This window comes from Formica exsecta, unplaced genomic scaffold, assembly GCF_003651465.1.
Source record: "Formica exsecta isolate Colony F162 unplaced genomic scaffold, ASM365146v1 scaffold111, whole genome shotgun sequence".
NCBI lineage: Eukaryota > Metazoa > Arthropoda > Insecta > Hymenoptera > Formicidae > Formica > Formica exsecta.
This window is the reverse complement of record NW_021848451.1, coordinates 692,525-709,985: the sequence shown is the minus strand read 5'-3', so window position 1 is coordinate 709,985 and position 17,461 is coordinate 692,525. Positions and strand designations below refer to the sequence as shown.

Sequence of the window (17,461 nt, the reverse complement as noted above, 5' to 3'; positions counted from 1 at the left end):
TTTCATAATATTATTCAAACATTTAATAGATTTATAAGACGAAAAGCAATATTTCTCTTATTTTACACTAGGTCGAATAATATAATAATAATTTAATTCAGCACATTTCAAACTTTTACTAGAAAGCAGCAAACGTGTGAGTTTAATTATATTATAAGTGAATATCGCAGCTGTGCTCACTTGAACGATAAAGTGCTAAAATATATTTTTGAACACTCTATATAAAATATGTTTCTCCCGAAAATTTAATCAATAAAAATTAAAAGTGATTTTAATAGTTTCATGTATCGCGTTATCGTACACAGCAAGTATTTACGCCTCGAATTTACGCACATTGGCATGAGCCGTCGCTTTCAACCATCTATTATTATTTTACGGCGCCGAAAAACGAAACTTTTTACAGCCGATAAAGTTTTAACGAACTGCGAAACACTAGACAGTTATGAATAACTAAATGACAGTGGGCGCGAGGCAGGGCAACTCTCCAAATCTACAAAGTATTCAAGAGGTTCATTCAAAATCTCGCAGCTGGTCTCGTCATATTTGAGATTATATTTTAATTAATTACATCAAGCAATATTTAAACTTTATTCATTAACACATACAAATTGATAATTATTACTTAATGTATTCGAAAATTATGCTTTATAAAGTAATAAAATAATAAAGTAATTATAATTTATTTTAGGTAGAAATAATATATTCGGAATGAAGAGAAAAAATGTATTAAAAATATGTACCTCGTATTAAAAGTAATGCAATTTTTATGTAAATGCGTAGTCATATTTTTACAAGCTAAATAGATTTTATATATTTTACATATTTTACAATGGCTGATTAATCATTTGATATTTTGAGCTGGTTGGTCGTTTCTTATTCACGCGCATTTGCTTCTCTGTGTATGTCTCACACATATATCTCCCTCGCCTTTAGAGTATTGAAGTGTACCTGGATAGGCAAAAGCCGCAAAAACCGCCTATACTTGGCGGGGTGCATTAATCTTGCCGCTTTTACAACGGGTTTTAGCTTTCAACGCTCAGCTCGGGTTGCTTAAGCGGTGTAAGATTTGCGGTTTTCAAGCGTAAACTGTAGAGCTTGTAAAAATTATAATGCAATTAATATTCCATATATATCAATAAAATATTCTACAAAAAATTTGGTATTTTAAACGGTTTATCAGTTAATTTATTAAATTTATTCATAAACTTATATTATTTATTAATATTACACGTTACATATCCTGTAGTTTCAGCAATTATAATAATTGAATAAAGTATATTATAGAAATTTCGCGGCACACCTTTTGAGAACTATTGATGTACATTATGTAAAAAAGAATTGCTGAATAGTAAAAAATTTATATGTATATCAAGGATGTAGTTAATTCTTTTTCATTACAAAAACAATTTTATAACGATAGCGATGATAAAATAACACCGTCAGCAGTTTCTTGTTTAATTCAAATGCTAGAATAGTAATACGGGGATTTAAAATATTAAGATGGTCGTTATCCATCAAAAATTAATCAAGAAAAACATGTGATATTGATAATTTACCGGATTGTTTATTTATTTAATTATGGTTTACGCCATTATGGTTTACAGATGACGCGGACATGATTAGCCTGTTAATAGAGTACAGTCATGCCGAAAACTGTCAATGTCTCGTCACGCGGAATTTAAACGCATACGCGGAACGTAGAGCCGCGATAGTTAACTCGGGCACGGCACACATACATATGTATCTCTCTTTTTGCGGTGCGTTATTTATTTCGGATTTGAAATGAAAGAAATGCCAATAACCGATAGATACGCCGGGTGCAGTGACGCTTCGAAAAGTATCACGAGACGAGAAAGAGCGTTGATATTTACGAACGAGTGGATGCTACGTGAAAGGAATGGAGCAAGCAGACTTATCGGGAACTTTTATAATTTCTGTGGCAAACTTCTCTTGCGTTCTTTTTCCCTGTCTTTTTCTTTTCCTTCACTCGAAGCTACAGACATTTTTCTACTGCCTGATAACGTTCCGCGATTTAAACGGGATGCAGCGCGTTCGGATAATAAAAAGATTGTGTCCCGCGAGACAAAACGACGCTCGAGAATGCGAAGACTTTTATATACCACATATTACATCTTCGTCGTATAGCGGTGATCAACGACGATATACTGTTAAAAAGCCGTGTGATGTGCAAGTTTCGAAAAATTGTCACGATTCACCGTCTCCTCCTCCTCACCCTTCCATCTCCTTCTTTCTTTTCTTCGCGACATCTTCGATTATTCCGGCGAGCCGTCCCGAACTTTTCTACGCGCTCTCAATTTTCTTCGCCGTCTTTGCGAAAAAAGAGAAAATTTATAATGCCGCGTGGTAGGGAACGTTGCAGGAATAATTCGCAGGAAGTTGTCATTGTGTAAACTTATCAGTTTCTGCGAGATTTACAACGCACGTCGTTACATTTCCGTTTTTCGATGTTTGTAATTTCTTTTTTGCGTTAAAACTCTCAACGCTGACTTTAATGTATCGCGTTTGTGAGACGCTTTCTCTGCGAGAGATGAGAGCTGTATTAAAAAAGAAAACTTGATAATGTCAATTAATAAAATTGGCATGATATTAGTTGGTTTAATTACTCTGCGTGACGAAATTGAATGCTCTGGTAATAATTGCTAATGAAAATGCTTTCGAAGTTTATTGCATTTACTCGCCAAAATGTCACTGTATGGTGTGTACTCTGCACTCTAGTTAATGCTGTTTGCATGAAACATATTATTACGTGGGCAGATATTGCGGTATAAGCATTTGGCAATAATTTCTCAATATAGTAAATATTGTCATTATTAATTATAAAGTCCCCCTCTCCCTCTCCCACACATTGGAAAATTTTTTAAGTTTCTATGATGGTTTCTGATATAATTGAAATCTTATTATCTTTAGTCAGAAGATTTTAATATTGAGTTCTATATGATTATAAAATTTATTTCTCTTTTTGATGAAAAGAATAATCCGACATTACACGTTAGAAAAGATCATTTACATTGGTGTAACTTAATACAATTGCGCTATACTTTTTGTTGAATTAATCAATGTGAAAATAGGAAGAAAAGGAAAAAAATCAGTGTTTTGATTTTTCTATATTTTAACTTAGCTAATAATCTCTATCCATTTTTCCCAGAATATAAAAAGTAGTTTTAAATTGCTCTTTCTACCCTTCCCCTGATCTTTTCTTTTTTTTACAATCAAAACACATTTTCTTAATCTTGCGCAAAAAATCCTTACAATTAAAAAAATCTCGTGTCTTCTATAATAACAGCACAATTTAACAAATTCCGCAAATAAAAAAGAAAACTATTTATAGACAATAAATTCCGAAAAATCCGAGGTTTCCTCGGTTAACAGGCAAAGATTTGAGTACGTATGTTCAAGCATTGTTTAATTCGTCATCGTGATAAGTAATAGGGAGGTCCAATTTTAGTTGCACCCGGATAATAAAGCTGCTGGGATCTATTCATGAACGACACGTACGAGTGAGTTTACGTACGTGTCTCTCATATGACGATGCGGTCGTGCATTCGAGATGGTCGCCGCGCGTCGGAAAACGCGACCACTACGGCCAAAGGAGGAGAAGCCACCCCTTTCCCCTCCAACCCCGAGAGGAGAGTGGTTCTCGACGCGCTGTAGCTATTTGCTAAATACGTTGTTCAATTATTCATGTGTCAACGTTGCTTTCCTTCCGTTGCTATCCATACAGCTGCGGCTTATCGTCGAACGACTACCAATCTGTGCGAAGCAACGAAGAGCGCGCTTGACCCGCTCGCCAAGATGATCGCGATTTTTTACTGCCTTTCCCGGCGCTCTCAGAATTTTAACTTCCTGTTAGATGTGAAGTGTCTTAAATATTTTTGTCATTTAGATACGCATAAACAAAACAAGAGACTTCTAATTTCGTAAATTTAAAAAATTGTAAAAAAAATACTGGAAGAGATGAGTTAATAATGTCTACATTAAATTATATTCTCAAGTTCTTACGTTCAATCGATCAATCTAAAAGTGATAGGAGAAGGAATATTTAATAAAGTTCTTGAAAGAGAATTATGGTATTAAAATATCTTATAGTATCGTTTTTTTATACCGTTAATTATAAATGTACAGGACAGTAAAATTTTATAAAAGAATATTAATAAATCAAACTAATAAATTACAATTATAATGAATATTAAACTATGTATAACTATTCTTTATCTATTCGTAGATGTGGTAATTGTTTATCTTTTTATTCTACTTTAATATTCTTGTGATATATTGTTAATGAAAGTTGTCATAGGATTAAATGATTTATTCTACCATTTTCTCTATATTTTGAGAGAGATAAATATCTCTCCCTTGCATAAGACAACATTGTGTTTGAAATTTGTAAAATATATTTTTGTTTAATTATTCTAAGCAGTCGTGCAATAAATTGACATACTAGTTGATTTAACTGTGGTAAAACTCTGATAAGATGAAATTTTTCTTTGATAGTGTAAATTTTGATATTACGATTATACCAATATTTTTAATAAAAAAACCTTAATGTTTTTTTACAGACAATTTTTTATTAATAGCATTTTTAGATTGAAATTGAATATTGAATTCGATATTATATATTCGAAATTTATCTTCTGAAAAACATGGAAACTATATACATATTGACCAAAGTTTATTCATGGATTATTCGCTGTATTCACGGATTAATAATACTAAAAATATATATTTTAAAAAATTAGATCTGGTGAATATTGTAATTTTATAAAGTCCATACTACATCGTTGAAATTTTCCACACAGCATTTAAAAAAAATTTTTTTTTATATAAAATGAAGATATTAAGAGCCGATTCGGTAAAAGAGGGATATTTGATCATCGAGAGAAACATGATAAAAATTATTTTTTTTTATGTTTTGAGAAATATAAAAAAAATTTATAAATGTATTTAAAGTAGGACTCTCACGCACACACATAATTTTATTTCAATACAGCTTCTTTAAAGAGGAGAAGCTGACACGCTATTCTGAAATATATATAATCGAGAGCTCGCATTATTGCCAATTTGTCAAACTATTTCAACAGCTTACTTAAAGATTCACAGAACGTACGTACGGCATTAATGTAGTTGTAGAGTGATAAACCGTCGTCCCAAGGTTCCTCTTTCTCGCAGGACAGATTTGCTGGCCTTAAATCGTGACTGCGGTCCAGAGCTGCCAAACCATGCGCGAAAACTTGCACGCTATCATACACCAAAGCTGGTTCTGCCTGAAACATACGTTTCCTTTTGACAAGAGTTCGTGCTTTATGCATTTGCGTGCAAGGCTTTAGCTTCAAAAGAACTATTATATTGACAAGGTTTTCGTTACTGCAACGTGCAAATATAGGTCGAGTTTGGTTACGATTAAATTTTAACGAGACTCATTTTCAATTCTGTTCGCAGTTTAACGGGTCTCTCGAATATAATTATTATTCATACTTGTTACGGGCTGTGCGGCAATAATCTCTTGTTTCAATTTACTGTCAAAAATGTTTCTTAAAATGCAATATTAAACGGATTTATCATATTGAGAACATTGATTTTACTTACAAAGATTCAATTACACAAATTTATTTTTTGAAATTTAAAATTGTAAATTGATGCATTTTTAATTTAATAATCCTTGAAGTTATAATCCTCTCTCCCCTTTCTCTCTCTCTCTCTCTCTCTCTCTCTCTTTCTCTCATTAAATATTTTTTCAAATTTAAAATTCAGCACATTTCAAACTTTTACTAGAAAGCAGCAAACGTGTGAGTTTAATTATATTATAAGTGAATATCGCAGCTGTGCTCACTTGAACGATAAAGTGCTAAAATATATTTTTGAACACTCTATATAAAATATGTTTCTCCCGAAAATTTAATCAATAAAAATTAAAAGTGATTTTAATAGTTTCATGTATCGCGTTATCGTACACAGCAAGTATTTACGCCTCGAATTTACGCACATTGGCATGAGCCGTCGCTTTCAACCATCTATTATTATTTTACGGCGCCGAAAAACGAAACTTTTTACAGCCGATAAAGTTTTAACGAACTGCGAAACACTAGACAGTTATGAATAACTAAATGACAGTGGGCGCGAGGCAGGGCAACTCTCCAAATCTACAAAGTATTCAAGAGGTTCATTCAAAATCTCGCAGCTGGTCTCGTCATATTTGAGACTCGTTGATTAAATACATTAAATTATCAGAAAAATTTTACAAATTATTACAAACATTGAAATTGCAAATCGTATTGTTTTCCGATTGACGTTGAGATTGTTCAATATTTAACGGCGTTTAAGTGACTGACTATCTTCGCACGTTGAAGTTTTAACGAGCACGTGAAAGGCGGATTTACCCGACTGATGAATATTTAGGCGGTACTGAGATGCGGGAATGTTACATTTCCCTGGACCGAACTATAGTCGAGGCACTTTCGAAGCGCACGCTTTCACGGACGAGGAATTTTGAAACATCTTACCACATCTTCTCCCTTCGTCGTGGATTTATGGCGAGCTATAGACATCCGGGAACCAGCGCAAAAAAAGACGCGCTCTTTCCGTTTCCTCTCGTTTTATCGCTAACAGCAACGTCCTACTTCGTGCTTTTGTTATACGCCACGTTACATCGTCCAATCAAGAGCGGCAATTTAGGGAAGATAAGACTTACTCGGAGACTTTTTATTTTGTTCCTCGCTGAAACTGCGAAGGGAAGGATTCGTTTCGAAAATGTATATGATGGATCCGCGCGCGTGATATCCATTATTAATCCTTAAAATATTAAGAATATGATACAAAATAGTTACATTAACGCTCGTTATAAATGATGGAATTGAATTATGAAAGTTCTTTTTATTTTTAAAAAATCGCGAAACTTCCTCGTATTTTCTCGAAAATCAAATCAATAAATTTCCACTTTGAATTTCTAGATTTACGACGACTATATAACCGTTGAATTTTTCTATTCAGCAGACAAATCAATGCAAATACGTCTTTCCGGATATAAACGGGAGTGAGCAAATTCATACATTTTCTCGGGATGGCGATTGTTAAAATATACTAATGCGATTCGGAAAGAATGGAAATGGCCGATGACTGCGGCGTAGATATACGTCAACGGCGCGTCGCGGAATTTCGATGTGCCGTCGCGTATGGTGCCAGACCGTCGCGGGATGGAAATGGGCGCCAAGAGGATACCGCGGGGGTTAAGTTGGCGGCAAAACGCGGGCGAGGGAGCAATCTCGTTTCAGAACGGGCGAGATCGCGAGTTTACATCATCGTACGTAAACGCGGTTACTTCCGCGTGCGTATGACAGGCCGACATTCCGGCGGCGGGGGCGGCGTCCACTTCCGGCGCTTGATTCCAACGTTCTATTTGCATAGGGACGCATCATTCCGACTCTGCGGAAGAAAACAAAAAAAAAAGACTACAAACGTTTGCGTAATAAACGCGTCGACGGCGCACTACCACAGCGCTAACGAGAAAAAAAGAGGATCGCCTTTTCCGCAAATATCTATGGAGTAGTATCCGCATTGTATTGCCGTTTTGGACACGAAGCGCCGGTTGCAAAACGAGTTGGTTTTCGTGGTCGGGAAATCTTTTAGCTCGGCCACTGATGTTGTTGGTATTGTCCGCGTGTTCGTGCTTGCGGTCCGTCGCATCTGCCACCCATGTTTCGCAAAACCATTCTTATCGCGCTCTCGGAGAGAAACACAATAGATTAATTCTACGAATAAATACATCCGAATTATCCGAAATTGATCATGCCGGCGCGATGTACAAGCAGTACATTTTTTTATTATTAAATATAAAATAAAATGCGCAGATTTAAAAAAGAGGAAATTGAATCGAATACTCTTGTGTTAAGATCGTCGAACATATGTATATGTATATCCGAGTTTGCTCGAATTCAAAGAATTTCCGCAGCATTTTCTTCTCGAATGTACACGTTATTGTTCTCCACTTACCGTAATCCTCTTCATAGATAATGGCCACTCTGGTCCAGTTTAGGAAGGACATGAGATCCTTGAACGCTTTGTTAAGATGATCTGGAGCGGGATATAGGTTAATGCTGAACTCCTTAAAAGTGGGCTCGAAATCGACCCGCGCTTCGAGATGAGGAACGTCCAATGCCTCACATATGCTTTGTATGTGAGCGCCTAAAAGTGGGTCGGACGGCCCGAAGATACCTTGTACCGACCTGGATAGTTGCTTGCAGGCTGCAATCACAAAATTATAAACGCTCTAAAAAATTTAATATTTATTGTTAAAAGGATATTATTGTATATATTTAAAAGCCCAACAAATATATAATATTTTTTACGTTAAACTGATTTATGTTTGGATTTTACTAAAAAAGCTTAAATTAAAAATTTAAACGAATAGATATTTTGATTGTTTTTTCGCCAAATTCTTATCAGATATTAGATATCTTAATATAGACTATTATAAAGTACGTATTTTTAGTCAATTTAGTACATCTTTTTTAAAGATATTAGACTATTAAGAATAAATATATATATAGACGAATATGGCAATGATACCATGAGATAGGCGACGAAGATGTCAATAGGGGCACAGGGGCGTGCTAAAACGGAGATTGGAGAACGACTGCCTCTGACACGTCGATTTCATATTTCTAGATGAAGCGCACTTAGAAGTTCTGTATCAGCGAAAGCTTTTGGTAAATCGATGACAGACATTTTTGCGAGGGATCCTCGCCACTATTCTTCCATATAATGTTGCATAATATTATTGCTGTTTTAAAAAAAATACATTAAAAACAGTTTTTAAACTATCGATTTTCTTTATTGGATGTTTCGTCGCGAACAAATCCGATAGAAAATAATGGCATAAAAATTTTAAGAGTTTGTATAAATATACATTAGAAATTATGAATAATGCAAAATATAAAAAACATATGATAAAATTAAAATAAATCTTCTTCAATAAGCATTAATTTTTCGGACAATTTAATGTATAATATAATGAGAATATATCTTTTTTCTTGTTGTTTATAGATTATACGTTTTATTAGTTTTCTACTTTTATTGTTAGATTCAATAATTAAATTTATCTATAAACTATAATTTGAATCAGAGTTTAATCAACTCAGAAAGTGCAATTTGCAAGCAGTTTGCTGTAATCGAGTAACATGCCAGTACAGAAAACCAATACCAACGTGCGATTATTTATGTTGTACATTTATCCATTATGCAAATTAAAATATGACCAACATTTTGAAAATGAAGCAAATATAAACGCAAATTGCAGAAACATGATCAAATAATATGTTTGGAATACAATACAATGATCAACGTGCAACGAATAATTTTTATCGAAGAAAGATCAACGTATGATTTATGAGCTTTCGATCTATGCATTCCACGGTGAATAGACGGTGAATTGATACATTCCTTTAACGTCTCAACTTTCATATCCATTATACTTAAAAAGGGCGAGCTCTCCGAATAGCGTCGTTATTCTCCCTTACATCGCAGATTATTCCTGGCACGCTTATAAGGGCGAGCCGAATTGAAGAATAGATAAGTTGGATTTTGGTAGTACTATTTCTACGTCCAAGAAATCGCTGGTTGGGTTTTATCGCGATATCCTGAATTATTCACAAGCATTTCTTTGTTTTCTGCTGCGGATCATGGCCCGCGGATTCACTGAATTCTACGCACGTTACGGCATATCACAAACAACGTACATCTTTACGGAATTAACTTTCTCATTTTATCGCATTTTTTGTTTACAAAACGATTGTTAATTTAATTAATAAATGATTTTATTAAAACACTTACACAGAAATAGATGATTTACAAAAAATAAATTATTTATAATTATTATATACATAATATTATACATATATATATTTTTTGTTTGTTTTTTTAATAAAATAATTTATTATTAAACCAAAAATATTTTACCATTTCTCATAATAGCTGATCGTTAATATAAGGAGATGATAACGAAGTGAAACAATTATCGTGGCAATAGCGCTGAATTACATAGATAATGTAGATTAAAGTAGATTCGCGTTTTTCTTTATGCCCAGAGAAATAAATCCAATAATTTTAATGGAACAGGAATTTTTTTGAAAGATTGCCAAAGGAAGAAAAAAAAAGAAACAAGAAGAAGGAAAGCGATTAAATGTACTTGATCTTTCTCTCTCTGTCTTTCATTATTTATATAAAATTTTTACTGTACTATATTATTATTATTTAGAGATAGGTTGTGATAATTCTCTCTCTCTCTCTCTCTCTCTCTCTCTTTCTCTCATTAAATATTTTTTCAAATTTAAAATTTGATAGGGTTTTAAAATAATTTTAGAAAGAGTAAGAAAGAGAAATTTAGAGGATTTTAGAGAAGAGAGAAGATTCACACGTATAAATTTAAATATATTGATTTTTTTATCTTAATATTTTGGAGAATTCTGATAAATTAAAAGAGCCCATTTAGCGTTTTTAGCAGATGGCGACCATCTTCGAAGTCTTTGCGAGAAAGCTGTGCTTGGTGTGCTCAATTGATCCAAGTTAATGACGTTGCGGCGCTAGCCGCGGGCGAAACTCACTTAATTACTGAAGGGCTGACAAAGCTCGAACTGGACACACAGACTCTGCTGACCGGTTCGGTCCCTCTCCGACTTTTCAGCCCTTCTGCTTTTAGTCTCTCGTCTACATTTGCTCGTAGCTATTACATTGGAATTCAAAGCAATTCCATTTTGTAATCGTGTGAAATTCACAATATTACAGAATTTAAAAACATATAAAATATTGTGATAACAAACGATGTTATATATGTAACATTGACATATTGTATTCGTTATTTCGTATAATTTGTAACTAGTAGGAAATTTCTTGACCGATTTGTTTAAAATTTTCTTCATCAAAATGGGAATCGAAAGATATGGAATTTGGTATCACAAATTATTGATAAGTAAATATTATCTTGAAATTTATAAAAAGACGGAAAAGAAATTTTCTTTGATGAAAAAACTTTCTGAAATATTTTATACATATAAAGTTTACGTGAATGGCGTTATAACTTTTTTAATACGATTTTCTATCTGTTCTACTGCGCACACACGCTTGAAGGCAATCGTGTTCTTAGAATTAGACCTGTCGTCTGACGTTCAATATGGTCCGTAGAGCTCGCAGAGTGAATTTTATCTCTAAAATCTTAGTCTCTGCAGCGCTACATTTGTTATCAGGTAAAAGAGAAAAAGAATTTAATCTCTTTTGTTGCATTGAACATAACTTGAAATTTCCACCAACCTGAATGACTCCGGTTTTGTTCAAGATGGCATGACCAATAGCTGGCTGGAAACGTTCCATCTGCTTGAGTACGTCGGCAACCTTGGGTTCCTCGAGATCCACCAAGCGAAAGGCCGTCATATTCACGCTGTTATATTTGAAGTCTTCTAGATCGAACGTTTCTATATCCTGTAAAAAAACAAACAGAAAAAAGATTCGTTTATATCATTTCAGTTCCAGTTTGTATTCGCAATTTATCGAAGTTTTTGATATTTCAAAGTTTGACCTTTTTTGTGTTTTCTGAATAAACTGTCATCTCATAATAGCGGAATGTCAAAGTTTTCGACATATACATATATATTATATATATCGATTATATATATCGAAAATTATATATTCCCTATTAATATATTTTAAAATTTATATTTTAATGCGCCTTTAATAATATATTTTACAAAGATCATGGAAAATAAGTAAACTTATTTGATTTGGATCGTTTTTCTGGTAAACAGATAGAGCTCTGGATTTATTGAACACTTTCAAAAATGATAAGAAATTTGATTGCCTCGACCATAGCTAAGGATATTTAAGAAAATATAGCTGGGCTAAATCTCTTTTTCTCGTTCGTGACATAGTTGCAGGAAGGCGGCTGAATTGAAGGAATAATAAATGGTTTCAAAAATTGCGCGGTCGTTATCGTGATTGCAATCGTTATAGCGTAACCAATACTAGCCGCCTTTTTAGGTTCTCTGGCTGGAGAAGCTTGAGAGCGAATATGATTTATAATTATACGGTGATGCATCGCGCGCTCGCGACACAGATCGTTAAAGTAAATAACGCGGCATTTTTGCCGCGAGGTCGTTCACCGACAACCGCGCAGCTGCATAGCAAAGTTGACCATGAAATAAATAAAAACTCGCGCACATTCCTAAGCGATTTCTTCTTTTGCTGTCGCTTTTATACTGCTCTCTTAGGATCGTTTTAAATCCGCTGTCCACTCTCTCAAATCGCGACATAATTGCGCCGGAAGAAAGTTCCGTAACGTCCTTTGTGAAAATGATTTATTCAGAAATGCTTGAATGCATTTTTTAGGCGAACAATCTTTAATGGAAATTCGCATAAAAAAAGAGCAACACTTTTTTTTTTTTTAAGACATTGCATGTGTGCGGTGGCGAAGATTTTTTTTAATCAACATTAAAATGTAACAATATATACGGCTCCATTAAAAAAAATTTATTACGGAAGATTATTTTATTAAAACCAACTTATTTGCAAACTATAATAATAATATATCTTGGATCATTATTAGCGTTAAGTTGACTACGCGTTTATTAGAAATTTTTATTAAATAATTTGCTTAAAATTCTTATATTAATATAAGATATAATCTATTAATCAGTAATCGATCGCAAGATGAATTCTGTAAATAACTCTATTGCTTCGGGTTGTCATCTTGTAGCGCGTATGTATCATGTCTCCACTATTGTTGAGCTAATGGAATATAATACAGTCAATATTTGATAGATACTAAACATACGTACGCGATACGAATTTGCGTACTATAATTACGACAGCTTTTGGTCCCATGTATGTTAATCTTGATCACATAATGTAACAACATGTCGGAAATATCATATTGTTAATCCAAATTATCTACTCATTTTCTGAAATTACAGATGAATTAATAGAACTAAATCCGCCGGAAATCATTTCAAGGCGCGCTACAGCCCGAGGAGTTAATATCTACCGTCAATTAATCAGAACATATTTGTGCAGGAACGAGCTCATGCAGCGATTCGATTCCTGGCGAGTTTGTCGCCGCAAAATTCGAAGGGGAGATACGTCGCGTGCGCGCTCGTGTACGGTCACGTAGGTCACGCATGTACGGCACGCATACATATGTATGCACTGCGCAAGAACGCACGGTTGAACATGTCTCTATCCTTCAACCGTACATACGATTTGCAGTAGGTACAGCACGTTTGCGCGTCATAACTTCAGCTAGAGCCGCGGGGTTTTTACGCGCCGCTAATTTCACTTAAAACAGAAATTTCGAATTGGGATGGCAGATTGGAATTCCAGTCGCGCGACTGAAAAGGCGACGATACTATCAAAGAAGAGCGATATGCCGGACGCGTGGTAACGCGAGCGAACTTTCTGGACGCATATAAGAGGTATACTCTCGATATATGCGTCGCTCCGGGATGTCTAATTTCTACCACCGTTCGTTCTCTAAGACCCCAACGAGGGGTAATATACATAATAAGCCGTATATAGTGTACAAAGAGACGTGGGATTGCCAGGAATGCGAAGTATGTCGGTTATGAAGATGATGAATGGTATACTGAACACGTAGAGTAGTTTCGTCTTCAAGAACTCCCATTCGTTTGGAAGGGAGGCACCTTCTCTCATCTCTTAAATTTAAATGATATTACGCGTGCTTGGTTAATGTTGGATGAAACGAATCTTCGTCCACGTTTGTCACTATGGTCTATTCGCGTTTAATAGGCTGTTAGTGACCACATATAATACGCTTAATTAGAATGTGTTCCATTATATCCGATAAATACTACAAATTCTCGTTAGTATTTATAGTCAATTACAATACATTAATTAAATATTCAAATATTGATTGGATTGAGTTTTGAACCGAGAAATAGGTTTATCTATTGATCTAAATGGATTAAGGATTATATATGATATATATACAATCCTTAATCCATTTAGATCAATAGATAATATATATATATATTTTTTGTTTGTTTTTTTAATAAAATAATTTATTATTAAACCAAAAATATTTTACCATTTCTCATAATAGCTGATCGTTAATATAAGGAGATGATAACGAAGTGAAACAATTATCGTGGCAATAGCGCTGAATTACATAGATAATGTAGATTAAAGTAGATTCGCGTTTTTCTTTATGCCCAGAGAAATAAATCCAATAATTTTAATGGAACAGGAATTTTTTTGAAAGATTGCCAAAGGAAGAAAAAAAAGAAACAAGAAAGAAGGAAAGCGATTAAATGTACTTGATCTTTCTCTCTCTGTCTTTCATTATTTATATAAAATTTTTACTGTACTATATTATTATTATTTAGAGATAGGTTGTGATAATAATTATTTTTTTGCTGCTTCATTTTAATTTGTTTTATTGCCGTATAGTGACGCACGGATATATACCATTCGAAATAGATATCACAAATTTCGAAACGCGCGATTCACACGTATACAGAAGTTGGATCCGAGGCATTCTCTCTCATCTCGATAATAAAGGATATTATTGAGAGCTGCGCGCTCGCTTAGCTCTTGAGAAAACCGCTATTTCGCGCGGAAACGCTTGTTCTCACGGATACGTCTGATTAAATTGTCGGGATGGTTTGTTAAAAAGACGCCGACAAATACGTTGCCGAACGCGCTATTTCGTAGAATGCGCGGTAGTGAAATTTCCCGTCGCGCTGCTCTGTCGTTGATTAAATCGAATGCTTCGCTCGACGAGAGTAAATAAGAATCGTTGCCTCGTTACGATATCGCAGTTTTGTTTAACGAACCGGCGCTTATCCATTTTGTGATAATGAGCGTGGCAGTTTCCGCACAAAGAACCACGCCGGAGCTTCGTCATGACTTTTATGAGCTCGATATAATGCACGGCGCGATCATCCCCCACAATTTCGCGAATTATCGTAATTAAGGAGGCGATCTGTATGGCGGTCTTGAAAATGTCCTCCCTTTGTATTTTAATTGCTCCAGACGTCCCGTTAAATCAATAATCACTTTGAACGATTAACTTTATTTAAAGAGAGAATCATATTCTATCAATTATATTTATTATTTGAAATAAAGAATATAAACGTTTTTAATTAAGGAAAAGAGATTTGATCATTTGATTTTGATATTTTCACACGTAATTGTCAGAGCGAAAAAAGTGTATTTTATTCTGCATTATTTTAATAAATAATCTGATTTACAAAGATTTAGTTTATAAACTATATTCCTCGTAAATTCTTCTTGTTGACAAAGGATTTAATCTGATTCGATACAAGTTTGCAACGTGCGTTTGCGTAAGTTAGCTTTTCGGGGCACAAAAAACTAATTAATGCAAACGCCACAAAATTCCGCGGTTTCCCTGCGATCATCGTCGTAATACGGATGAAGGATCCGGTAAACATTCCATCTCGTTAGTTTCGTCATTAAAAGTTACGTAAGCAGCTTTGTGCGCTCGTATGCCCGCGAAACTTTTGCGTACGGGGGGATGTGGCAGTTTGAGTTACCAATGAATTAAACTGACTGATAATGGGTTGTAAATCTTTTTAAAAAGTCGTCGCAATGCCGTTAAGGGAGCGACCAAGAGAAAGGAACGGGATATTTGGGATGAGGTTGTTTATTAGGATTACGAGTGCAACGCGCGCGCGAGCGGAGCTTTTTTGCGTGAACGCTGAAAAATAAAATCCGGCAAAATAATCGTCATTTGGTTAGCTGCACGGCATTTCTAGTCCTCTAGAAAACGGAATCTTCCATTAAAGTGTTCCGCCTCGTTGACTCGGGGCTGCCGCTCCTTAAAGTTATCCAATCAATTTCCCTGGTTTAGGTCCCTTCCGATTTCTATCTTCCTTTGTTTTCCACTTTCGCGGTGACCCGAACGAAATTACACCTACGACGCAACTTGAAACGAAATTTGCGCGAGGTCTACAACGCGCATGAGAGTCGACAATATTTTTTTGGCATGAAGAAAAATTAATAAAAAATCCTTGCACTTCTTATCGCAAAAGCAACTTTCATTTCTCCTCACAACGCGAGAAGTTGAAACGAAATTTGTACATCCGATGCTAGAGGGAAGAAAATTTTTCTTGGCATAGCAAAAGTATGAACTTTTATTTTAAAATCTTTTGTTATTAGTTTTCGAAATATCATATTTTTAGTGATTTAAAATTAAAATTAATTTTTTTCAGTTTTGCTACCAATAATTTATTGGATTCTTACACACTGTCGTGCTTTATAAAATTAAATACTTCATCTTTGTGATTGATTTTTTCAAGTAAAATTCCATCAAAACTAAGCGAACATAAAAATTCACTTAAACTGAAACAAGAGGAGTAATAAAATATCTATGGTGGTATGTTACAATTATTCTTAATAAATTAAAGTATCTTATATAAATTCATGCTAGGAAGAAAAACAATGATCATCTTGCTTTCATCTATATTGCTTCATCGGATATTGTGCTGAGCCAGTAGTTGCCTTGACAATCGATTAACTCCCACGCGCTTTACTCGGCTGTCCAGTAATACGTCACAATACCTCGTAATCCTTACCAGATGCACTCAGAAATGCATAGAGGATTTTCTCGAGTCGAGTGTTTCGCAGCGAATTCAATTTCCTGCCGAGTCTGTTCCTTGCACCGACACAACAGACATTGGAGAAAATAAAGAATACGTATAAGTAACAATTTTCTCAGGGATAAATTTTACAGGACGTGTCTAAAAGCTTTTGTAAGATGCAGTTCTTTTATATTTAAAAGCTCTCTGGCTCGATATAAGACCGAAATATACGAAAACATCGTATTCATTTATTTCATCGGAAATTCTAATCTGCAGAAATTGCAATAGAGTTAAAAGCAAAAATAAAACAAACTAGTACGAACTAGAGAATTTCTGTATATGATTTTTCTGTACAAAGATATGTTTATTTTAATTATCAAAAAAATATCAAGGGTGTTTTAACCCTTTCATTCAGAAATCCCTAGGATACACAAATATCTCTAATGTCTTCTGCCTCAGCGGAATAAATATTTTAAAGTCTCAATCCATTTGAAAATTTCCGCACGAGAAAATCCAAATCGTGGACACATTAGAGTGAGGATAACGTAACGACTGCGAGCTGCGATTACTTTTAGGTAGAATGCATCGCGGCCTATTAGCCGGCGAGTCAGCCGAGTTCGCGCGCACACAACATTAAACTCGTGCAATGCTTGCGGGATGGGAAAATGTGTACAGGCATCTTCCCGTCCTCTCTTGTATGGGAGATTTATTGCGGGGTGAACGCCAAAGAAAAGTTGGAAAAGTTGCGCGGTTCGACATGGCTCAGCCCCGTTCGCGAAAGTGGAAGGAAGCTGAGCAATCTTTTCAGCCGCACCTCATGTCGTTTCAAACATGCCGTGGAGGAA

The 17,461-nt window shown here is 34.8% G+C and overlaps 2 protein-coding genes across 3 annotated transcripts in view; both read right to left on the bottom strand.

The window, feature by feature from the left end:
• LOC115236564 (glutamate receptor ionotropic, kainate 2-like) overlaps positions 1 to 11,477 on the bottom strand; it is a 48,058-nt gene extending 36,581 nt beyond the window's left edge. Inside the window, exons 1-2 of the mRNA XM_029809095.1 lie at positions 11,317 to 11,477; positions 5,130 to 5,282 (exon numbers count right to left, since the gene is read on the bottom strand). Coding sequence (XP_029664955.1) covers positions 5,130 to 5,282; positions 11,317 to 11,436 — 273 coding nt within the window. The 5' untranslated portion in view covers positions 11,437 to 11,477. The remainder of the gene's footprint in view (positions 1 to 5,129; positions 5,283 to 11,316) is intronic.
• The window catches only part of LOC115236571 (glutamate receptor ionotropic, kainate 1-like), a 104,741-nt gene that overhangs the window by 2,785 nt on the left and 84,495 nt on the right, over positions 1 to 17,461 (bottom strand). For both annotated transcript variants that reach the window (XM_029809113.1, XM_029809105.1), the window contains one exon: positions 8,005 to 8,256. In XM_029809113.1, the coding sequence (XP_029664973.1) occupies positions 8,005 to 8,256 (252 nt within the window). The remainder of the gene's footprint in view (positions 1 to 8,004; positions 8,257 to 17,461) is intronic.